This window comes from Aphelocoma coerulescens, chromosome 9 (assembly GCF_041296385.1).
Source record: "Aphelocoma coerulescens isolate FSJ_1873_10779 chromosome 9, UR_Acoe_1.0, whole genome shotgun sequence".
Taxonomy (NCBI): Eukaryota; Metazoa; Chordata; class Aves; order Passeriformes; family Corvidae; genus Aphelocoma; species Aphelocoma coerulescens.
Window position 1 is genome coordinate 22,532,233 of NC_091023.1, and position 25,003 is coordinate 22,557,235.

General features: G+C 48.2%; 1 protein-coding gene across 5 annotated transcripts in view; it reads left to right on the forward strand.

The window, feature by feature from the left end:
* The window catches only part of TNIK (TRAF2 and NCK interacting kinase), a 151,553-nt gene that overhangs the window by 111,854 nt on the left and 14,696 nt on the right, over positions 1-25,003 (forward strand). For 3 of the 5 annotated variants that reach the window (XM_069025045.1, XM_069025048.1, XM_069025050.1), the window contains exons 13-22: positions 1,864-1,974; positions 2,440-2,526; positions 3,809-4,009; positions 8,694-8,858; positions 10,532-10,771; positions 13,026-13,132; positions 15,406-15,569; positions 16,697-16,794; positions 21,401-21,585; positions 24,762-24,888. In XM_069025045.1, the coding sequence (XP_068881146.1) occupies positions 1,864-1,974; positions 2,440-2,526; positions 3,809-4,009; positions 8,694-8,858; positions 10,532-10,771; positions 13,026-13,132; positions 15,406-15,569; positions 16,697-16,794; positions 21,401-21,585; positions 24,762-24,888 (1,485 nt within the window). The remainder of the gene's footprint in view (positions 1-1,863; positions 1,975-2,439; positions 2,527-3,808; positions 4,010-8,693; positions 8,859-10,531; positions 10,772-13,025; positions 13,133-15,405; positions 15,570-16,696; positions 16,795-21,400; positions 21,586-24,761; positions 24,889-25,003) is intronic. The other 2 variants (XM_069025049.1, XM_069025047.1) reach the window with 2 other exon arrangements.

Sequence of the window (25,003 nt, forward strand, 5' to 3'; positions counted from 1 at the left end):
ATCAGAGGTCATGGTAGAAGTGACCGTCACTTAAGAAGGTCAGGGAGTGCTGGTGAAGCCAAGAAACCCTGTGTATCACCAGGCTGCTGCAGAGTGACCGTGTCCTGTTGGTGAGCCCTCTGCAGTTTCTAGTGTAGAGTTCCAAAAACTACAACCAGGCCCACATTCCCCTGTTCCCAGCGAGGACAGGCGTACACACAGAGCAGCACGCGCGTCCCCTGCGTACGTGGGCAGTGCGAGTGACTGTGCCTGGCGTGGGACACTCCGGTGTCTGGAGCTGGCAGGTTATTTCAGGTTGGATGCAGTTTTTCCTTCCCCGAGGCGAGTACAGCAGCTCTGATAAATATGGCTATAGGTGGCACTAAAGCTGTGCTGCAGCTGAAGGAATCACTGGAGTCCCTGTGGATGTTACCTGTGGGTGAGGAGGTGGCAGCAGGACAGGCAGCGGCTCCTGCCGAGATTGGAGCGTTGGGGTCTTTAAATGTTTGTTACAATATCTGTAGATTTATCTTTATGGGTATCTATCTGTAAAGATATCTGTAGATGTATATCTCCACAGAGACACAAATATATAGAATATGGACGAAAATAGAGTATCTATATAGGTATCTACGGATAGATACAGACTTTAAATCCATCTATACAGTGCAGGTTCCTGCAGAGCAGCAGTTTCACACAGAAGCTTCTTGGTCTCTGGAATGCTCAGCCAGCTCTTCAGCTGCTGGCTCCAGCCCTCCCCATGATTTAGTGCATGCATGGCAGTGCCAGCTTCTCCAGTGACAGCATTCCCACTGCAGTCTGCTCAGCCACTGTGTGTCGGCAACGGGAGAAAAAAAAAGAAAGAGAGAAAAAAGGAGGAAAAGGGGCCAGGTTTCTGCTTCAGTGGGTGCCTTCCCGTTGGCGCGTGGCTGCACCCAGGAGATGATGGAGATGATGGAGTCAGGGCAGGTTGCACGGCTCCAGTAACCAATCCCGGCATTTGAGTGCCCTCTGCCGATGCTGGCTGTGGTGCTGCGGTGAGGGGCTGCCCTGCCGAGCAGCCCGTGCAGCACTGCAGCACTTTGCTGCCAGCCCCTGCTCCCGGGATGGTTTGGGCAGCTGGAGGAGTTAGGCTGGGCTAAAAGCACACATGTGGGGGCTGCAGGTGTCACCCAGGGCCCCCAAGATGAGTCACAGCAGGCTGTAGGTTGTCATCACCCCAAAATTCCCTGGATTGCTGTCAGCAAAGGTGCTACAGAGTGGAGCAGGCAAGGATGCGACCCAGGAGGGAGTGGGGTAGGCATGATCTGAGAATGGCAAGGGAAGTCCCATCCTGCTCATTTGGTGCTTCAAAAAGGAAAAACGCTTGGATTTTGAGTCTTTGTTGGTTTCTGGTCTCAGCAAACATTAAGAAGGAAGCATTCCCCTCACATAGGCAGTAACTCCCCTGGCTGCCTCCCTCATCCTCGTGGGTGGGCTTGGGGCTGAGATTTGTTACCTGTAGGCGATGGGCTCATGCAGCTCCTGGGTGTCCAAGGCCTGATTAACCCCCTGGCTGGCCACACTAGAACGTGGGGACCATGCACTGCCCCCATGGCTTCATCTGCAGGTGGGAGAAGAAATCATGATCTGGTGCTGGCTGGGAGGATGCTGTGGGTTCTCCACAGCCAGTGCCAAGCACCGGAGTGTGTGAAGATGGAGTGGGATCAAGGAGTCCCTCTACTACCCAAATGGACCGGCCTGCTGGCAGGGCATCTCCAAGGGTGGGTGGGAGCACTCTGGGTCTGTGGGCAAGGTGACACCCCAAAACTCATGAGAAAAAAAGACTTTGAGCTCTGGGGGAGAGGAATGGGGATGCTGACCTGTGCCTCCTGCCCCCCACAGCAACAGAGGCGGGAGAAGGAGCTGCGGAAGCAGCAGGAGCGGGAGCAGCGCCGGCACTACGAGGAGCAGATGCGGAGGGAGGAGGAGCGGCGGCGCGCGGAGCACGAGCAGGTAACGGGCTGGGAGTGGGGCCGTCGCCTTCAGCACGGATTCCTCTGCCTCTAATCAGGGATTTTCTTGTAAACACTCATTTTTTTACCACTTGAGAGCAAATTGCTTAATTGTTAACACTGCGTGTGTCGCTTTCACTGCTGTTGTTTATTTCTGTGTGGATCCACTTGCTGGCCTGCAGATGTGAAGGCACTTGATGCAGGTTTTCCACACCCACTTGTTGTTGGGGTCAGATTTTTTATTATTCTTGGGTAACGTTTGCTATTTCCCAGTGGTTTCCATTCTTGTAGAGTGGTGGACACCCTGGGCTCTTCAGGCAGGGATGGAGGGTGCCCGGGCTGACTGATCAGATCACTTGGGCGGGGCGGATGTGGGTTCCCACCTCATTCTTCCTCCTCTCCCGAAATACTGGCTCTTTTACCTTCTCTCTCTTTTTCCTTTGATCCTTGCTGCCCATGCCTCCAGGAGTACATCAGGCGACAGTTAGAGGAGGAGCAGAGACAGTTAGAGATCCTGCAGCAGCAGTTGTTGCAGGAGCAGGCGCTACTTCTGGTAAATGGGAGGCCACGGCCACGCTTGCCGCTTTCTGCCCGTGTCGCGTCCGCATGTGCCCGCGCGCACCCGTGTCCCCCCAGTGCCTCCTGCCGTGCCCAGACGTGGGGGACACTGCTGTCACCACCCTACCTGGAGCCTCCTGTCCTGCTCCATGCCTGCAGCATGCCTGGATCCCCCGTTCTGCTCGGGGCTGGGTCCCCTCTTGGTGCACGGCTCTCGTTGCGTCCCCTCCACGGCATTGGCGTATGTGTGCCCTCGTGAGAGGAGCAGCCCTGGTTGCTGCTGTGAAGTTTTGGAGGCTGTTTGCAGCATGCTGGGGTGTGTTCGAGCTGTTGTGTGCCTGTATCCATCAAACCCACCCTGCCATGCTGTTCTTCATGTTCTGAATGCAGGCTTTTGTTTTAATTTCCTCGCAGGAACACTGTCTATTCCCTTGTGTGTTGTTTGCATTCTAGAGGTCCTCTTTTTTATTTAATTTGGGTTTGAGTTATCTTTTTTAGTGCTGGTAGCTGTTACTCCTGCTGCATTTTCCTTTTAATCTACAGGGGTCATTATTTTTTGGTCTTGCTATTGTATTTAGGAAAAGCAAAAACCCTCACACAAGCCATTGCCTTTTAAAAGGACTTTTCAAAATTATTTACTCCTTAAAACTCATGGAGCTGTAGGGATTCAGAAAGATCACACAGTTGGCTTTGCAGTCTGGCTCTTCCCAGGATCAATTAATTGGTCCTACAGAGAAGTTGGCTGCAGTTGGGTTTCGTCTGACCATAACATCACGGAATGGTTTGGGTTGGAAGGGACCTTAAAGACCATCTCTTTCCAACCCCCCTGCCATGGGCAGGGATGCCTTCCACTAGACCAGGTTACTCAAAGCTCCATTTTGACCAGGTGATGTTTGGCACCTCATCAAATTAATTGCTTGTTTTTCCCATCCAGAAAAACCTGGGCAAAGTCAGTGGTAACTCCTGAGCAAACATCATCCCTCAGTGGGTCTCACAGGGTTTCCCTGACAAGGCAGCACTCACATCCCCCATTCCTACCAAGCAGGGCAGTTCAGTGGCTGCAGAGCATCAATGGCAGAGTCACAACTCTGAATTTGTTGGCTGTGCTGTCTCGTCTTGGGAATGCTTTACAGCTCAGTCCCCAAAGTCTTTCAAATCAGTGAGCTCTACCAGAAAACAACCTTTCAGATACTCAGGCCCTATTGTTCACCCAGACAGATAAATCTGCAGGTTGCAGGCTGGCCGGGCACCTTGTCACTGTGTTTTCCCCTGGGCAGGAGTACAAGCGCAAGCAGCTGGAGGAGCAGCGGCAGGCGGAGAGGCTGCAGAGGCAGCTCCAGCAGGAGCGGGACTACCTGGTGTCCCTGCAGCAGCAGCAGCAGCAGCAGAGGCAGGACCAGAGGCCAGCAGAGAAGAAGCCCCTCTACCATTACAAAGAAGGGATAAATGCCAGCGAGAAGCCAGCGTGGGCCAAGGAGGTAGGGGAGAGCAAGGAGGATGATGGTGCTCGTCTGCATCCACAGGGCTGGGTCTGAAACACACACAGCAGGTTGTGCTCCACAGGGTCAGGATCTAGCAGATGCCATCAGCTGTGCTGGGAATGCTCCCACTTCGGTGCAGTGTGTCTGTGTGTGTGTTTGTACAAGCAGGGGGAAGGAGGTTTTGCCATGAGGGCAAGGATCCCTCCTGGGGGGGTTCAGCCTATGTGGGGGCTTGTGGACATAGAGTCATAGAATGTTAAGGGGTTGGAATGGACCTTAAAGATCATCTCCTCATTCTCCTTCCTGGCATGTCCACAACTCTGCAGGGGTCAGGGGTCAATGCAGAGGGTGGTTGTCAGGGGGTTCCTTGCTGAGTCCTAATTCCGCATGGTCAGGGATTGGACAGCTTTTCCTTCCAGGTTCAGAGCTCTATCCCTTGGGGTTGCTCTTTCCTGATTTTTTCACTCAGGCAAAAAGAGGGAATTATAATAGTTGTGAATTCTTGAATATTAATTATTGCTTCTCTGAATAGTCTTGAAAAGATTAAGACATGCATTGTCTGCAGTGCGGATTCAGGATCATGTGCAAACTCTTTCTCCTTAGTGTCTTTGTGGTGGCTCCAGTAAGACTGGTGCCTGCTCTTGCTATTCATTTTTCTAAAGTTCTCTTTTGTTTACTTTTGTGACCCTACTCCTGGGCAGAAAGATATTTTAGTAACTTCCCTGTTGCTCCTACTAAGCAGGAGCAGTGTTCAGCATCCTTTAGTTCCGGCAGACGTGTGATGTGCATCCACCATGTAGCTGGTCTTTCCTCTTGGCAGTCCTCAGCTGCCTCCACAATACCTGCAAACGTTGAATGCTCAAGGAATTCAGCTGCCTGTTGCTAAGAAAAGGCCGGTGATATGTTCTTGGCCTTTCTGAACCATCACAGAGATAGCTGTGGGTGTCTAAAATTCTTTTCACCTCTTTACACACTCGCTTGGATTTTTCTTTTGTTGCCTTCCAGTTCAGTCTTCAGTCTCTTCTGGTGGAAGTGCACCAGGTGATAGATTTTCATGGAGTTGCATCATCATTCTCCAGCCCTTCCAGTGGAAAAGGAGGTTTGATAAGTGGGATTGCAGATGAGGTGTTCCAGATGTGCTGAGCTGCCTCTGACAGGACAGGCTTCCACCTGGGTGGTGCCTCTGCAGCTTTATGCGGAACTGGGTCGCTCTTGTCCATCTGCTGGAGCTCTGAGAGTAGGTTGTGGGCAGGGAAAAGGGAATAAACTCTATCTTTCGTTGCCTGGTTTTAAGTAAACCCTCTGGAACATTGCTAAAGTACTTCTGGCACTGTCTGCAAAACTTTACCAAAGATACATAAAAAGCAATATTATTTTTTATCTGGGGTGAAGGAGAAAAGTGCTGAATTTAGCTTTCCCTTTCAAACACAAAGGCCTATTTCTTCTCTTTCATGGGGCTGGCATCTTTTTGATGTTGTCCCTGGAAGCAGGACATTGGGAACTGCACAACATGACTAAGAGCAGCAGAATATGGCCTCTTACCCTTTGCTGAAATCATTGGGAAGGTGAGGTTTCCTCTTGTTGGGGAACTTCTCCAGCTTCCACCAATTAGCTCTCCAAACCATTTATTCCTTCCCTGTGTCACTCTCTCTGGTTTCTAATTAAATGCTGCAAGCTGTGGCATCTTTCTGCTGTTGGGAGCAGTAGTTTGATGTACTGCCTCAGCACAGCCCCCTTGGGAATCTCCCAGAATGACTCCTCTTGCCTCCATCCCATTTTATCTTCTGCTTAGTCCCACTTTTAACACAATTCAGGTACTTTGCTGCCTATATTGAAGGCCCACCTTTGCTGGCTCCACAGATAGATTTCTGCTGATACTTAATGAGCCTACCATGGTTCTTGCTATAGTTTAGCAATTTCCATACCCAACCCATGCATGCTAATTTAACAGAAATACTGAGACTTTGTTTTCCTGTGGGAACAATGAAAAGACAAGTCTGGTGCTCGGCCTACAATTTCTGGAGGCTGTGCAAGCTTATTTGGATATTTCCTGAGGATTTTGCATTATATCCCATACTGCCCTTGTTTTTATGCTTTTTGGTCTCAAGTCTTCTCTCTCAGGAGCTTGATCACCACAGCTGAGCCCTCCTCATGCTGTGCCCCTCTTTGCTTTTCATACCTTTCCTTTATGCACACATTTTCCCACCTCACTTGTTTTCACAGGGTGACCCCAAGACCCTGCAGAAGTGGGATAAAGCTTTAAGGTGAGGCTGTGGTCTCTCCCCTTGTGGTCATGTCCTTGCATCCCCTTGTTAAGGGACTGGCCTGTTGGTGATGACAAAGCTCTGGGTGAGGACCCAGCCTGTGCTGCATCTCTCACAGCTTCCCTAGAGCACAGTCAGGGATTTCTCTTGATGCTAAACGAAACAGTCTGAGCAGATAGTCCTGCCAAGATGCATGGATGCACATTCCCTTCTGATGCCCCTTCTACTCATCTTCCTGTTATCCAGGCTTATCCACTGGAAGTTAACTTGGGAATGTAGCTTGGGTGCTGTCCCAGACCTGCCCTGTTTATCCAGGCACATCTCTTATAATCGAGGACTATTTGGCTGTTTTGGAGATCATGTTGGGAGCCTCTGGTGATCCAGCCAGGGATGTGGCATTAACACTCTGAGCTGTGGTCCTGTAATTAGCAGTTCCCTCTGTTACTGACTGTTCTTTTAGGGACCAATATTTGCTAAACAAGGTGTTGAAGACAGCCAGGGAAAACTTGGTCAGCTGAAGGATGGGTTTGGGCAGGAATATACCACACATGACCCTACAGAAAGGAGGGGACAGGTTTAATCAGACATTTCCCACATGGTGGCTGGCCCCTGTGGTGCTTTCCCACTGTTCAGAGCTTCCCAGGAACTCAGGGCTCAGCTGTGCATCACGAGCTGTTCTGTTCTCTGCCACAGCCAACGCCCACATCAGCTCCTCCTTCAGTTACCGTGGCTTTTATCCTGCTCTCACTTTGAAGAGATGTATTAAAACATTAGCAGCCTTCTACTGGGACTGCACAGACACTGCTAAGGATGTTTCCTGTTTTGGGGAATCTTGAGTTCAATTAGAGATGGTCTGTACTTGAGCAATGATGAGTTCCTGAAAGGTTTTGCTGCTTTTTCGCCCTTTCTGCCTAGTAGTGGAACCAGTAGGGCCCCACAAAGCACAGACAGAGAGTCCCAAGAGCATCTTCTGCTGTGCTGGTGCCACAAGGTGCGAGTGAGGAGATGCTGGCAGTGGGAAATCAAGCACCTTTCTCCTTCCCAGTACCCAGACATCCCCATTTGATCGCTCTCCTGCCTTCTCCTCCACACCAGCTTGGACATCCTCCACAATCAGCTGCACATTAGGGCCTGGCACTGTGCCAGGGAGCAGCAGGAGCGCTCGGCGGCGGCTCCATCTCCGCCTGTCGCTGTTGCTGCCAAGGTTTGGCTGATGAGGAGATGGACTGGAGCAGCCTGGGACCCAGCACTTGTGCTGCTGCTCGCTTTCCAGAGGGAGTTCTCCTTCCCACCCTGCTCCCCTTCCCATCCCTGTGTCCTCTTCCTTGGGCACTGCTGAGCTGAGCTCTGCACAGCCTCTGCTGGCTGGTGGGCAGTGCCTGTGGAGGTTGTGGTGACCTTTTAGGACACAGCAGTAGCTCAGGTGGCCCCTCATGAACTTAAAAAGGAAACAGTCTGTAACACAAATTTCTTACTTATATTTTACTCTGTGTCATGCTCAGTCTCTGAAAAGGATTCATTTTTATTCATATAATGGCTCTTCTGTTTCATATTTACTTACTTAAGAAAGAGCTGTGGTTCTTTCCAAGCAAACCTGTTGTAAAGATTGCCTTTTAACGTGGTATCATCCATGGTGGAATAGAGACATGCTCAGGGTATTTAACACTTTAATGACACATAAATAAAATATACATCAGATCTCGAGGTATCAAAAATTCTGCATAGCATATGCTGCCTGAATATCAATGCACAGCCTAACTGCAGGATGGCACAGCTGGGTGAGCTGAAACCACTGTGCTCCCATCAAGGGTAGCTGGAAGCAGTGGGCTTTGGGCTGATGTTCTCTCTCAGTAACAGAGGATTTTCCCCTCCCATACATGACAATGTGCCAGACTCAGTAAATCCAGATCAAAGCCAGCCATTTTCTGGCTGCCATGTTTATTCTTTTATTCAGATCAAAGAAAACCATTCATTGTGGTGTTTATAACAGTGAAGGAAAATCATCCCCTTGCTTAAAGATCCATTTGAGAAGAAGCAAGAGCTTCTCATGAGTCATCTTCTAGGAACATCTCTCTGAAGTGTGCTGCCATTTCTTTATTTTTTCTTTTTAATTTCTTTATTTTGCCACTTCGTATTCAGAAATTAATTAAACGTATAAATACAAATAGTCCTTTTCGTGCCTTTAAAATGCATTTATTGCACAGTTTGTTGGATAACTTGGATTCCATGATCACAGAATCACTTAGGCTGGAAAAGACCTCCAAGATCATCAAGTCCAACCTGTGACTGATCACCACCTTGATCAAACAATAGATATGATATGCCTAAAGAGAAAAGAGCTTTATGTTTATGCATACCCTGGTTTTCCATTGGAAATGGGTTCTTTGGGGCATTGACCCCTCTCCCGTGCCCCACAGGTGGAGGAGCGCTCCCGGCTCAATCGCCAGAGCTCGCCGGCCATGCCCCATAAGGTGGCCAACAGGATTTCTGACCCCAACCTGCCTCCTCGGTCAGAGTCCTTCAGCATCAGCGGCGTGCAGCCAGCCCGGACCCCACCCCTGCTCCGACCCGTGGACCCGCAGGTAATGGTGCTCCCCCGTTGCCAGGATGCTGGGGGTGCTGGTAAGGAAACAAGGAAGAGTGGATGGAAGGGAAATAGCGTCTGGCTCCCTGGTTTCTCAGCCTTAAGCATATTCATGAGTAAGAGCAGCATCTACATGCATGAGTGTATTCCTCTCGTCACCTCCATGTGTTAGTAACATCACGCTGGTTTATACCTTCCTTTGAAGCATCACGTACTGGTTACTGCTAGAAACAAGCTGGAGGACCAGGAGGAACTGCTGCTCTGGTCCAGTGCAGCTGTTGCTCTGATCCTCTTTGGATCTGGTTTATGTAAAGGAATAAAACCGCAGCACCTGGTACAAAAGACCCGGGATGCTTTGATGCTGAGGATCATCAGAAAGAGGTTTTGCTTTCTTTGCTGCTTTGATTCAAGGTTTTGTTTTGGTTTTCCATTGAGTTGACATCAGTCACAAACACATCTGGAGAGGGCATAGATCACCGTGACTGTCACAGAGGAGGGGCATCGTTATTTTAGAAGTTTCTCCCAGCCGTGAGGTCCACAAGTACTCGGCCACCACAAGCTGTAGGAGTGTCAGTGCTGGCTCTGGCCAAGCCCCTGGAATTGCTCCCACAGATCCACAGATTCCAGCAGGGATTTCAGAGGGAAGTACAAAGCTTTTGCTCCAAGTTCAGTTGGACTTTCTATGGAATATTTGTCAACTAAGTGCCAGCCACATGTGGCACCTCCAGTACAATGCCAGCTTTAAACAAAAATGTGCAGGAAGGCCCTGAAACATACTTTTTTTGCCCAACATACATGGTCTGTATGCACTGGGAAGTGAGCAAAACCCCGCTTCACTGTCATCCCTCTGACTGACCAAATATTTTTCAGTGACCTTCTTGGCGTCCTGTACCATCAGTAGCTACAAAAGACTTTTGTTTGGCAATAAAATCCTAGTGAAAGAGTTGCTTGAAGGCCAGAGCCCTATGTCAGGGTGTGTGTGCATACACATGTACCCGTGAGTCATGGACACGTGCAGAGATACGTATGTAGAAATTTCAAATGAAAGTCGTAACCCTGCTGTATCAAAGGAGTGCAGCTTCACAGAGTCCTGGGAAGAAGCTCTGATTTCACAAACTGTAACCTTGTGATTTTCTCAGATTTCCCAGAGCAGATGTCAGTATTCCTTAAACTTGAAACCTGTAGAGCTGATCCATGGGATAAGGGCCACCGAGACCTATAGAAATTCATGCCTCAGGATATTTTTTAAGCTATCTATGCCTCAGAATTCCTGATGATTTTTTAAAATCAATTATTATTTCTTATGTTTCCTTCTTTTTTTTTTTTTTTTTTTCTCCTTCATTTTTAACATGGAAAATCCATGCCAGACCTCATTAGCACAACCACAGAGGTGCAGGTGTAGGATCTGGACTTCGGGCCAGCAGCAGCAGAGCCTGGGGAGGGCACGGTGTGTGCGGGAGCGTGATTTTTAACAGATCTTGCGTTGAAGTGATGTAAGTCAGAAGTTCCTGAAACCAAGGCAGTGCTGATCTCAGACCAAGGGGGCTTTTCAGTGCATCCAAAGTGCTAATCAATTTTTTTTTTAAATCAGATTTTTAAATCTTTTTTTATTCCTTTTTTTTTTTTTCCCCTCCATTTTGACTGATAGTTCTGTTTTGACTTGGTGCTTAGATTCCACATCTGGTCACTGTGAAATCCCAAGGAAGCTCCTTGTCTGGGTCTCAGTCACTGCATGAACAGCCTGCAAAGGGACTGGCTGGGTTTCAGGAGGCTCTGACGGTGACCTCTCACCGCACTGAGATGCCAAGGCAGAACTCGGACCCCACCTCAGAAAACCCTCCTCTGCCCCCTCGCATTGAAAAGTTTGACCGAAGTTCTTGGTTACGGCAGGAGGAAGACATTCCACCAAAGGTAACACAATCGCTCCTCACTTTCAGCACGTCAGAGGCAGTCCCAGAGCTGAGTCCCTCTGGCAAAGCAGAGTGGGCAGGACTGAGCCCATGCCGAGGTTCTGCAGCGGGTGCTGACCTGCCCAGGGGCTGCATTTCCTGAGGCAGGGGTTTGCAGGACGTGCTGGGAGCTGCTCTTGCCTGCAGAATGGCTGCAAAACAGCGCTGCCCTCCAGCAAAGAAAGTTCTCGAGCCCGCACAGAGGCCAAAACAAATTAATCTCTTCTTTCCCTTGGATAAAAAACAACCTTCTACTTAAATGGAATTATAGGAACATAAAATTTGTCATACTCAATAAGACAGGTCCTTTTTAGTCCAGTACCATGCCTCCAGTTGCAATCAATATTTGATGGAAGACTTGTAAGGGCTCCAGCAGCTTTATACATTCATTGACATTTTGACAGTGTCTGGCAGTACCTCTTTAATTAGGATTCTTCTGGACCAGTATTTCAGTCGTGTTGTTTATACACCTTCACTTTGGAAGAATTATAACTTGGCCATTAAAGTTCCCCTTAAAGTGAATCAGTGCTAGGCCGGGAGGATTTCTACAGAGGAGAAATGATTATAAATTGATTAGTGACAGGGAGGCAGTATTTGTCCCTGAGTGAGAGGCAATTTTTCTGTGTATTTACAAAGTGAGTGACTTGCCTTTTTATGAGCAAAGTCACAGTTACCAGGTAAGCCTCCCTGTGCAAGGCATCTACGGTGGTGTCTTGGGTGTTAATAATGCTCCTATTTCTGCTGTCACCAAGCAAGAGGGGACGTCAGGGCTGTGCTGAAGGAACAGCAAGCCAACAGCTCCTGGAACTGTCTGTGTGCTTGGCTCCTCCATAGTGCAGGAGGGTGGCTGCCTGATTTTAAGCTAATTAAGAAAAAGCCCCTGCAATTTAATGTTGGCTTTTGCCATGAGTCCTTTGAGAAGGACACTCAGCCACAGTGATGCCCTACGTGGTGAGAGTGTGGCTCCTGGGAGAAAAGCTGTTCTCCAGCACGATGCAGTATTTTCCCCCTTGGCTGAGGGAGCATGGACTCTGGAAGGGGTCCCCACCAGATCACATTTAGGGCTGTTGTGTTGGCAGTACCACCCCTGAGGAACCTGACTTCACGCTGGACTGCCCAAGGTGGGTTCGATGTGTTTGCAAGCAGGAACGAAAGGACTGCCCTGAGAGGCAGGACCGGCTGTCTCCGTGGTCTGGGGTCTTGTTTCTGCCAGTGCTTACGGCTGGATGCTTCAGAGGAAGGTGGAAAACTCCCCAAGTCCTGACTGCAGAGTATCCTACCTGGAGGGGAAACTGCTTTGTACTGAGACAAGTTGCAGCTGGTGATGCTGCAGAGTCTAGAGCATCGCCAGCTCTCTAAATCTTTTCTTATCTTGCCTAATGCAACCGTGTGTTTATTCTCAAAAAACCAAGCCTAATCCTTTTTCTTGCTGATCCTCACAAGCCCTTGGCCTCTCTGTTACCTGGTGCAAGGTATTGCACGGTGAGTATTGTCGTGCCTCTCCACATCACCTGAGGTGCTGAGGGATGAGGCCACTGCACCTGTGGCCATGCAGTGATGCCCAAGCTCCCATGAGATGGGGCAGAGCTCCAGGGTTACCTGTCACAGCCCCTGTAGGCTGTGGTTGGCTTTGGGTGTTTGTGCTGAGCCGTTCTGCCAGCAGCAAGGTTTTGGCAGCAGCATCTGAAGCTCAATGAAGGTCAAAGTGTTTAATTGCAGTGTTAGGTGGGTCAGTCTGGATCTTCCCACTGTCAACCCTCTTGTTTGTCCACCAGTCAACACCTTCTGTCTGCTGGCATGTGTCATATCTGAGCTAGATAGAAAACCTCCGTTGTGGCTGTGAAATGCACTTCAGTCTGAATTTTACCTTAAAAATTACTTTCATGGGTTTTGTTGGATTTAGATTATATATATTTGTGTGTGTGTATGTGCATACATTTCTTTTCGAAGTAAGTGCTGTGTTTGGTGGTAGCCAGGCTGCTCTGGGGGTTCCTGTGCCAGGAGCATCCCTGAGGGCACCTTTGCAGCTTGCTGCTGCCTCACACTCCAGCGATTCCTTCTAAAAGCTGAGAGCCTTGTATTGCCCTAAATACTGCCTTTCTCTCTGTGGGAAATCAGTTGTAAATCAGCCTTAAGGCAGTGCTGGAAGGTGATCTGTGATGGCTCAGGTGAGCAGCCCAGACTGGGTGACTGCAAATGTCTCCATTCTCTTCCAGGTGCCTCAACGAACCACTTCCATATCCCCTGCCCTGGCAAGGAAGAACTCCCCAGGCAACGGCAGCGCCCTGGGGCCCCGGCTGGGCTCCCAGCCCATTCGGGCAAGGTATGGACATGGAGGGGATGGGCAGGGGTGATCCCAGTGTGCCACTGCTGCCCTGCCCCCGGCACCACCCAGCTGGGAGCCCAGACGTGGGCTGGGGTCTAGCCCTGCTTTAGCTGACTGGAACACCACGACATTTGCAAGGCTTCTCTTGTCTCTGGGATGAATTTTTGCATCCATTAGTGCTTTGTGCTGACAAGGCTGCGAGCACTGGGATCGCTGGAGGCTTTGCTCCCTTGGCTGAATGCATTCATGGACATTGCGGCGTTTGGAGGTGGATGCTGTGGAGTCCAAAGAGCAGTTTGGGTGCTCCCCTTAGTGGAATTAGGTCCTGCTTCTCACCTCTTGCATATCAGTGGATCCCCTATAAGCCAGTGGGGAGGTCTCAGTCATACATTCCATACATTTCTCATGCATCAGAGCGGTTTTTCACAGATAATGACTGAGGAATGTGCTGCAGGACAGACACTCACTCAGCTTGCTGAGATCTTCTCTAGATGTAGATCCAGGATTAAATACCTTTCAGCTTCCCAGGACTCAGGCCTTTAGCTTAGCCAGATCCAACTCTCTGGCACAGCAGTGAGCACCCGAGGAAGGTGCTGTGCTGCGTTGCCCCCACGGTTCCATCTCTGCCCTGTCACAGCTATCCCTGGGCATGTTTAAAATGAGCAGGGGAGCTGACAGGCTCTGCTCAGAGCTGGATGGAAAAAACACAGCTTAGTCATGCGAGAGCTTGTCTCTGCTTCGCAGAACGAGACCTCAGACGGGCAGATCCCGGGAGAAATGCGAGTTCCAATTAGCCTTGCATGATGGAGCTCCTTGGTTTCTTCTTCCTGCCTTGTCCTCAGAGGGTGAGGTCAAAAAGTGAATGCGGGGATGTTCATCGTTGTGCTGTCACCAGTTTGAGCAGACGCCTCCCTTTCCAGCTCAGTGCCCCCTCTGTGCCTCAGCAAACTCACAGGCAGCAGCCCCGAGTCGCTGGCAGGGGCAGCAGTAGGAGGAAGAGTATTTCTTCTTGTTCTGTTTTTTTTTTTTAATTAGATAAAAAGCATATCATGGATTGTTGGTCTTCTTTGCCAAAGGCTGAAACATTTTGAATTCTTGAAAATGTTGTTCTTTTAATTAGCTGTTGCTTGAAGGACAGTTTAAAATGCAGAGGGATATTGGACTGTGTAGTCCTTGTAAGGGATGGTATTGGAAGTAAAAGGGATAATGGGAGTCAGGGGTTCAAGTTCAAGGTTGCCCAGTGTTTCCTGCAGCCTCCCTGTGCCACTCCTGGTCCGTGCAGGTAAATACATGAGTTGCCAAAGTTTTCAAATATGCTTCATCAGTTAATTTAGTCTTATGGCATGAACTGGAGGCCTTCAGTTTGATGAAAATTGGAAATTATTAGGACGCTACCACACGTCCATTAAACTTAAGTATTCACTGAAATTATTTCATGCTTCATTTCTCTCACAGTAATGTAATATTTTTCTTTTTCCCCCCCTCTCTCCTATTGGTTCTTGATTCTCCGCATGCATAAATGTAAATATTACAAAAAAATCTCTTATTTGTCACCCTGTTGTGACAAATGAGGGAGTATTTACTGTACATTTTAAAAAGGACTTTGAATAAGATCATTTCCAGAAATATTGTATAAAACCAAATTGCCTAACTCTGCATGAACTTCTCTTCTGATGTCATTTCAATGCCAAGTAAGAATTCATTTCCTAAAGGCATCTGATACCCAGAGAGATATTAGTCACTCTTTGTGTATCAAGGGCACTTTTTATTCTAGATTTATCTGTGTTCACAAGGGTGAGAGAAATCAAGGAGGCAAAGTGGGTATCTGATGCAAGTTTGAAGTGAAGCCATGAAAATTGGAGACACTGAATAAGTGGTACAAGTGGTCTGCAGCCTTGTTGCAAACTTTAGGTCCTTGCTTTGCTGCAATCTTTGTCTAACAGCATTTAAAAAATCCCTGCTTTTATGAAGAATATTGGTGGCTAATTAGGTAACTCCAGCTTTGCAAATCTACAGACAGGGAATCCAGAGCAAAGAATCTTTTAACTGTTGCCACATTTGACAAAATAAGAGCAGAAAGCTTCTCTAGGCAATTTTTTTTTGTCGTGGTTGTAGTGCACCCAAAATTGGTGGCCTCAGCCCTGTCTCCTCCAGCTGAGGAGGACTCTCCTGGCCTTTGCAGCTGCCCCCATCAGTGTGGGAAGTGTCTGGAGCCCTGGGGGTGGGTGTGACCCTGGCTGATGTGCCCCCTCTGTTTTGTCCTCCCACAGCAACCCAGACCTGAGGAGGACAGAGACCATCGTGGAGAGCCCCTTGCAGAGGACCAGCAGTGGCAGCTCCTCCAGCTCCAGCACTCCCAGCTCCCAGCCCAGCTCCCAGGGTGGATCCCAGCCCGGCTCCCAGGCTGGCTCCAGCGAGCGCAACAGAGTCAGAGGTGAGCTTGGAAGCATCCCTCAGCACCGGGCACGCTTTGCGAGGCTTCCTGGCAAGCAGGAAGGGCAAGAGGTCTGTGATCTCATGCTTGTTTTTTAAAAAATTTTAAAAAATCAAAGGATCCATCATTTCTGCTGTGCTTTTGTGACCTGCTGGCCTCCTTGCAAACAGAGTTGCCAGCAGCCCCTTTTCCCTAGAGGCTGATGTAGGATGGCCATGGCATCACACTGCCAAGTAGCCTGTACAAAAGGAGATGGGGGTTATGCTTTAAGGTAAACAAAAAAAACAACCAGTGTGCTTCCTGTCTTCATCCACCCAGGTGCACCTCTTCTGACGTGGTATCTTTGGGAGTGCGTTTCACTTTTAATTGATATATAATTTTTTTTGGAGCTTCATCTTTGTGCCTGAGATGGGATCAGGGGAGTGACGTAGCCTGTAAGAAGCTTTCTCTCAAATGCTTTCACCAGGCAGCGATGCTGGCATGGGGTTTATGTTTGTAGCCAAATTGATCCCTCCCTTCCTAGAGCTCCTCTTAAAGATACTCCATTCCCCTGTTTAATGGCAGTGAAGTTGCCACAGCCCGTACACCCCACACATCTGCATTCAGGCACAGTTCCACACTTCCAGTCCCCAGGCCTGAAGAGCATTAAGACAAATGGTGCCTCCATGCTTTGAATATTTTACGACTTGGCCATAAGATGATGTGTCTGTTGTTGAAACCATCACTCCTCTAGATAGTCAATAAAAGGAGTTTGTAACCCATTGTCATTTTGGGTTTGGTTTTGTTTTTACTAATGAGGAATCCTGTGACAAATAATGTCCTAGCAATGTCAAATACTGCAGAGCTTTTCATTTACCACATGCCCCGCTCTTCTGCAAAGTAAATTTGTTTCTTTAGTAGAAAAGGAGCAGTAACTCTGCAAGAGGGCTGTCGGTGGAGGCTGGGCAGGATTATGACTTCTGTTGCTCTGTTGGTGGAGAAGCAGAAAGGAGCCAGGAGGGTTTTTCGAGACAGCAGAAGCAAAGTGATGATGAAGCCGCTGCGCCCACCTGTCCCAGCTGACAGGATGCAGTGGTGGCTTTCAGCAGCATTTTAATTCTCACTCTCTCCACCTGCCTTTCACCCAGGGAATGCCAAGCCCGAAGGGTCCCCTGTGCTCACCCATGAGCCCGCCAAGGTCAAGCAGGAGGACAACAGGGACGTGACGCGACCGAGCCGACCCGCTGTGAGTCCTCAGTTACTTCCCGTGGGAATGCTGCCAGCCGGCTTGGCCGCGTTTCCCTTCGGTGCGGTGGCACAACTGCGGGGACCCCAAAAACAAGGCTAGTACTGCTGCTGCTCCAGCAGAGAGAATGGAAAGCAGCAGTATGGCGAGAGCCCCTGGGAGATTTGAATGCTTAAGAGAGTGCATGAGTTTTTACCAGGAGCCCAAGCCTAGGGGAAAGCACTTAAGCCTGTGTTTCAGGCGAAGCAGAGGCTTAAGGGCTTTGCTAGCTTGGGTGCGGCAGTGGCCGATGGCACATTGTTGTGTTCCGTGCTGCATGTCCCCCGCAGCACCCGCGGAGGGATGCTCTGCTCAGGAAGGCTGGGGAACCAACCAGCCCCTGACAGCCTTCCCAGCTTTAAACCCCACCTGGTAGTGGTCTCTGTACACTCCCCTTCTAATAGTCTGAGCAAAATCTCATCCGAAGTGTTTCCTCCTGGTTGAATGCTGTTGACATTTGTATCTTAAAACTGCAGAGTCGGCCTAATAACGATATGAATTTCCACTGCTTCTCTATTTTAATGTGTATTAATGTTTTGTTGATGATGTTTTTTTTTTCTCTACACTCCACAGCATTGAGCTAACAATTCTAATTTTATTTCTAACCTGCTTGCCCTTCCTCTGGCTTTTTCCTGTCCCGATCTGTTTCCTCTGATGCTGATTATTCTTCCTTTACCCACAGAGCTATAAGAAAGCTATAGATGAGGTTAGTGATATCTTTTCTCAGTGGGTCATGCCTATGCAAGGTTGACTAGTTAGTGCTTAATTCCGAGCTGGGTTTTCTTGGTGCTGGCGTTGATAAAGGTGGCGATGTGATCTCGGGTCGGACGGGAGAGCGAACCGGTGGCGTTCCAGCGTCGGGAGCCCGCCTGTGGGGAGGGGACAGCACTGCTGGTGTGCTCTGCTCAGCCCTGGGCTGCCCAAAAACCCCTGGCCACACCACTTGCATGGAGGCCAGGGCAGAGGCATCCCAGCGTTCACGTGGGGGAGCACGTGGTGCTGCCGTTGTTCGGCGTGTTGGAAGGAGAAGGAGCGAGAGCGGAGGTTTCTCGTGCCGGTGGAGGAGGTCGGGCAGCCTGGACCCCTCACCGCATTCTGCTCTCAGCCACAGCCCCCGGCCACCCACTGATTTCAGTGGGGCCATCAAGTGCTGTTTGAAATGTTCTTCTAAGCCTAATTCAAATGAAGGCACCTGGACAACAGAGCACTGGAAATACAATGGGTTGTTCATTCTCATGGACCAGCATCCACTGCAAAGCCAGAGTCAGCAGAGCCATCTTGGATCTTGATGGCAGTGCTGGTCCTCATTCATCTGCTTAAAAAATGAGAGTCCTGAAGTACACCTTTTTCATGTATGATAATATTTTAAATGTGCAGCTGGCAGTGGTGAGTGTTTAAACATTTATGGGAAAAGACCCAGCATTCCTGATTTAGCATTTCACTTGCCTCACACATGCATCCCTGTGCACACTGCTGATACTGGTAACTGCAGGGCTGTAGTGGAAAGCACTGGTTTCAGCAGCCTCTCCTGCAGCCTCTTTTCTCCAAAAATAGAACATACGAAAGAAGGAAGATGTGCTGGTTAGTTAACTTGTTCTCTTGGATAAAATATGAGCAATACATTTTGTTTAATGAGGTGCTTTGTTAAGAAAAAAGCACATAAATCAGTGTCTAAATAGAGGCAGCGTGTGTGCTAAATTCAAACTGAAGGAGCAATGTGATTTTGGAAACCAATCTGACTTGATTCCAGCAAATATTAAATCTAAAGAAGGCTTTGTAATTAAAAGTAATTAAAGAGCACTGACACTACTAACTTACGTATTATGTCACCCTCAGTAATAACACTTGGAACATGTGTGGAACTACAGAGCACTTTCTCTCTAGTTGTCAGATTGTTTTTGGTCCAAGAGCAACTTGGTGAAGCCATTTAATCCTACAAAGTGCTCATTACTTACAGAAAATGATAGCATCAAAGAATTAACCATCCTGAGGCAAAGCTTTAACTAGGAAATACGAGTTATCTGATGATATTGTCTGGGAGTATTATTACTCTTATAACTTCCAAATTAGTTATTAAAAAGTAATTAAGCTGATTTTTAAAGTACTTGGCTATCTGCTAGCGATGGCCAAAGAAGGCTGAGAGGGTGTCTTGAAGCACATTAGAAATGGAAGGTGCAAAAGAGAAGTAATTTTCACAGTCCAGTGCTGTGACAGGGAGGAGCTCAGTGCTAGTCCTGCGCTGCAGAAGTCCAGCTGCAGTTTTAAGAGGCTCTTACACAGTCCTAAAATCCCTTTTAAAGTGAGAGGCTCTAATCCAATTCAAAGGCAAGTGCTCAATAAAGAGCATGTTTGATACTCTAAATGGAAAGCATTGTTAAGCTGCTGAAATTCTTATTTAGGGAAAGACGCAGTCGTATCATAGAAGCTGCTACAGCGCTAATTAAAATAATTAGTTGTCGTGACTGCAGATTTGACTCTATTTCAATCCCAAACATGTTGGCATCAAAAAGGAACTCTTGAAATACCACAGTCTCTCTTTAATCATGATAAAGAGCCTTTCTTTAAAGGTACAGAGAGCATTTGGAGTGATAGAGAATTACAGAATCAGGGAATGGTTTGGGTTGGAAGGGACCTTAAAGTTCATCTTGTTCCCACCCCACCCTGTTCATAAGCAAGGACACCTTCTACTATCCCAGGTTGCTCCAAGCCCCATTCATCCTGGCCTTGAACATTTCCAGGCATGGGGCAGCCACAGCTTCCCTGGGCAGCCTGTACCAGGGCCTCACCACAGTCTGAATAAAGAACTTCTCCCAAATACCTAATCTAAACCTACTCTCTGTCAGTGTGAAGCCATTTCCCCTTGTCCAGTCACCCCATACCCTTGTCCAAAGTCCCTCTCCAACTCTGTTGGAGCTTCTTTAGGTGCTGGAAGATGCTCTGAAGTCTCCCTGTGGAGCCTTCTCTTCTCCAGACAGAACAACCCATATAAAACCCATCAGAGGTACCTGCTGTGAAACACGGATTGACCAATTTGTTTTTTCATAAAAACAAGGCCTTTTTTGGTGTACTAATACTTATGGGTCTGATGCAAAGCTCTCCAATATCCAGGGGAGTTTGTACATCAGAGGCAGGGCAGACCTGGGAGCAGAATGTGCAGCTGTCACCAGTGGGAGCCCGCCGGGAGGTGTGGGTTATCAGCAACCAAAGCACAGATTGCTTACAAAACATTCCTACCTCACCATTAAAAAATAAACTGGGTTTGCATCTCAGCCATAGAGCTTTTCCATCCTTTTCTCCACGTGTCAACAGGATAGATTTTAAGAGCTCCTTTTGCAACCATAATTAATATTGCCGTAGTCGCCCTGCTGGAACGGTAAACTGGAAATGCAGTAAATGAGAGTATGGCCATAAGACAATTGTGGAATTTAGTCTTTTTCAATGAGTTTCTTTCTCCCTAATCCTTTATCTCTGACCGAATGCACTGATGGCTACCTCGGTCACTAATATAGGGAGAAATGGTAAGACTGACAATTGCGATGCTTTGTTCGTCATGTGCATGTCTTGTGCAACAGAGTTCTCTAACCCATTCTAATTCGAGCTCTCATGCTTTTCTGCCCTACTGCTTCCCCCTGCATTGCTATAAAAGCATGTAAGATAACAAAAAGTCTCTTTTCTACACGGTGCCTGCCATGTTCCTTGTTTTGAAATAGCAGTGTCTATTTTATATGACTGTCGGGTCTGAGACCTCATCAAAGTCATGGTAAACTGAAAAATTATGAGTAGGCTTTGGGACTGCTCCTATCTTTTTTCTTGTTTCAAGACTTTTTTTTTTTATTTTATTTTTCCCTTAGCTTGTAGGCTGCCACATTTCACATAAAGTGCTTAATGGGTCCCGCTGAGGGATTTATTTTTTTGTTATTATTATTTTTTGATCGTGTGGCTGACTCAGAGCTGTGACTCCAAAGTCTGGCTGAGCTGGGCGCTTCTCCTCGTGCTCCTCACCGCCTCTCAGCAGCCGCCTGACAGCGGGGACTCACCATGGAAGCAGCTCTTGATGTGGGGATTGCACCACTCCATGGGAGATGCTGTCATTGCTTCCTTCCCAAATGCATTTATTACAGAATAAATACCATTACGGGGTCTCTTTGAGAAGTTTGAAAGAAGAGAAAACCCTGCAGGAGAAATTCTCCGAGCCAATCTTTGAAGTGACGTTGTTTTCCAGTTTACTATGATGGTGACTGAACTTCACCTTTTCCAACAAATATAATTTTGTCGTGTATATACATATAAGTGTGTGTATATATATGCACATACACGTTCCAAAGAGAAAAAGAAGAGGTTGGCTATTGACTTTTCAGTGAGCGTAAACCAGTTTTGTTTTGTTTAATAAATGCTACATGCTACAAACATTGTCTTACGTTTGTCTCATGTTTGTAACGACTCTGTAAAGCTATTTCTTGTTGCTCGTGCTGTTAGCATTGGCTTTTGGAGAGATGTATGTGACATCCTTCTTGCTCTGAACGTAACAGCCATCGCTTCCTTGTTTCCTTGCCCCCATCCCCTTTAGGATCTGACGGCTTTAGCCAAAGAGTTGCGGGAGCTGCGCATTGAAGAAACCAATCGGCCCCTGAAGAAGGTGACGGACTATTCCTCCTCCAGTGAGGAGTCAGAGAGCAGCGAGGAGGAGGAGGAGGATGGGGAGAACGAGACACATGATGGGACCGTGCCTGTCAGTGACATCCCACGGCTCATGTGAGGAACGCTTTCTTTTGGGGGGGCAAACCATGAAACTCCAGGGTGGGTTTTTCTGGAGGTGCAACCCCCCATGTGTCTTGGCCTGGAGGTGAGACTCTGGTGTGTCTTGGCATGGAGGAGCAGTGGCTGTGATAAAGGATGTGTCCATGTTTGGTGGCTGGCACTGGGAACAGCGTCACGGTTGCAAGGGATCATGTACTCACATGAGTGTTTTTCCTGTTCCAAACTAGAGAAATTAATGTGAAAAACTGAGCTATTTCCGCTGCATATTCAGTTAATGTTGGCTCAAAGCTGATGGAGCTGTTCCTGCTGATGATCCAGGCAGGTTTTTGGCCAGAGTGGGCACAGCTGACCTCACCAACACCATGGGCCCTGCCCATGGGATGGGTGTGTTAAAGCTCTGCCTGCTCTTGAGCCTGGTCTTGCCCCAAATTAAGCCATGCTAAAGTGTCAGTACTTGGTGGCCTGCCCAGTGCCGAATGGTAGAGCCAGGATTGTAATAATCCTGAATCTTTGTCTTGGATTTCTGCCATTGACTCAGTCAGTGTTGGTGGGTTAAAGTGGTGAAATGAAGAGGTCAGCAGACTGTTGTGTCCCATGGGACACTTGTGCTTTTGAGTCTCTCCAGATCAGGGCAGCACAGCTTCAACACTCGCAGGGAGCTGTTGCCATGCAGAGAGAGTTCCTGGAGCATCCCTGCTCAGGCTTCCCACCCAGTGCTTTGCAGGGCCATTTCTGGAGGTCTTTACCTGGCAGCAGGATCTAAATTCTGCCCCTTTGAATTTGCAGAGGAGCTGTGGGAAGGTTTCAGGGGATCATTTTAATCAGTTAATTTCCATTTTTCCTGCTAAATGAGTTACAGTCGATATAGGCATACCTGGCTTCAGGAACATGGTTTAGCAGTGAGCATAATGGTGCTGGGTGAATGGTTGGACTCAAGGAATTTAGAGGTCTTTTCCAACCTAAACTATTCCTTGATTCTCTGATTCGTGGTGGTGGGTGGGGCATGGAGCAGCACAGAAGCCCTCTAAGTGGCAGGGAGACCATGTCTCCTTGGGTCAGTGTTATTCAGAGTGCCAAGCTCCTGGATTGGAGCTTCCTTCCAGCAGAAGAATTAAAACAGAGCTCTTGGAATTGGTTGGAGCAAGTCAGGAGGCAGGGGGATGGCTCTGAATGTGCAGCAGTCGGTTGGGCAGTCAGGCATGCGAGAAGGGGCCTCAAGCTGCTCGTGGAAGAGGAGTTTAATCAGGAGTGGTTAATCTGTGCTGACATCCTTCTTCAGACACCTTGGGTTTGACACAGCACTTCCCAGCGGATAAATGTCTCACTGGGTGCCTTGCAGTCACATGTGGGGGATGACAGGCACAGCAGTGAGCTGGATGCCCCCAGCCCCTGCCAGCCCAATGCCACATGTCCCATAATGTCCTGTCTCTGTCATGTCCCAGAGGTGGAGGGTGAAGATGCAGGGGTGTCTGCAGGCAGAGCTGCACTGGCCCATGTCTGGGAAAAAAGAAAGCAAATGCTCTGAGTTACACCCTTATTTCACAAAAGGGACCTTAACTTGAGTTCAGCCTTGATGTACCGCAGTGGTTTTTTGTCAGAGATTTATTTTTCTGTGTTCAGTGTTTGTCACTGGAAAGTGGGGCAAGAGAGATCATCCCATCTTCTGCTGCACCTTCTGAGTGATCTTCATGTCACCCATGTTTAAACTTCCTTGGGTATCCTCCCTGAACATTTGGCTGCTCTTCGTTCCAGCTCTATCCAGGTCTCTCCTGCTGCAGGATAAACCTATCCGTTGCTTTGTGTCCCAGTGGACAGGAGGGGTTGTTTATTCCCTCCTCCTCTGGAGATACCATTTCTCCATCTGAAGACTGATGACTCCCTTCAGCTCCCTCTCCTTGAGCTGTGCAAGCCAACTCTTGCCTGTGGCCAGGGAATTCTTGCAGGATGACTTGGAAACTGTGCACTGGTGAAATCTGGGACCTCAAGGCTACCACAGCCATTGATTCACTGGCTGTACGGTCTCAAAATTAACATAACCTCCTCTGGCCCTGCTTTCTTATTTTAAAACTGGAATAACTCTGCTATTTTCTCATCCTTTGGTGAAAGGCTAATGGTAGGGAGGTGTGAGCTCCTCTCATGAAAGGTGCCATAGGAATATGGCATGCTGTTGTCTGGAGTGCCTTTGTGATGCTTGTCCAGTTGTAGGTTTGATAGATACACGTAAGAAGCCAATCCCACCTTGGGGTTCCCAGGGCTCAGCTCTCACCTTGGAGCAGTAACCCCATGATTAGTGCAGGCTTGTTTTGGCTTTTCACTGACCAGGCTCCTTCACAAGCCTCCGGGTTTGTTGGTGTGCACAGGAGTTAAAGAGTGCATTGCCTCACACTGATGGAAGCAAGTGGTCTGTGTGGCTTTTAAATGCAAAGTAACAGGTCTGATCATCCAGGGGTGCTTGTCATTTGCCTGTGGATTTGTTCAAGTTATATTTAAGCACCCAGGCTGCCAAGAATGTAATAGTAAAGTAATGGGGGCTGCTCAGCACCTGTGACATCCAATCTCAGGCAGTCCTAAAATTTAATAAATTCCAGCGTCCTTCTTGAGATAGGAGCATGGAAATTTCAAGGTGAAACCATGGGTTAGGGCTACATTTTCACCTGGAAAACAGCAGAAAGCTACAGGACACAACTTGTCCTCCTGCCCACACCTTCTCCAAACCCCACCCCTTCTCCAAACCCCACCCCTCCCTTGTTATTTGCCATCAGGTGCTCTGGTGTTCCCTTTTCAGGAGTTGAGATGGGGAATAAAGGGAGTAAATTTTGGGTTTCTGTAGCTTTTTTAAGTAGAAAAAAATGACACAAAGTAGAGCAGGAGTGCCACTCCTTGTTACCTGTTCATCAATACTCCTCTCAGGACACCTTAGGATAAGAAAGAGAATGGTCCCTCTCTTTGGTCTCTGTGCTATATCTGTAGTTTATCAACCTAACCCTGGTCCTGTATTTCTGGCAGCATCAATCACTTCCCCATACAGCTAAGTGGATCTATTTTTCTAACTCTTTTTCCTGGGAGATACAGAGCCTTACCCTTATTGAAATAATACAGTACTAGAGGATTTTTCATCTAGTTTAACAGAGGAAATACTCATCATTAATGCTTTTCCATCCTGTCCCCAGACCAACAGGAATTCCTGGAAGCAACGAGCCGTACAACCTGGGAATGGTGACAACCCATGGGCTAGAGACTTCCCACGCAGATACGTTTAGCAATATTTCAAGGGAAGGGACTTTAATGGTGAGGGAGGTAAGTTGTAAAACAAACACTTCCATGGAGCATCTTCAGGAGGTTTTGCCCATGTAAGCACAAAAACTAACAGTGCTGTGTGTCCGGAACACAAAACACGGAGTAAATTGTGCTC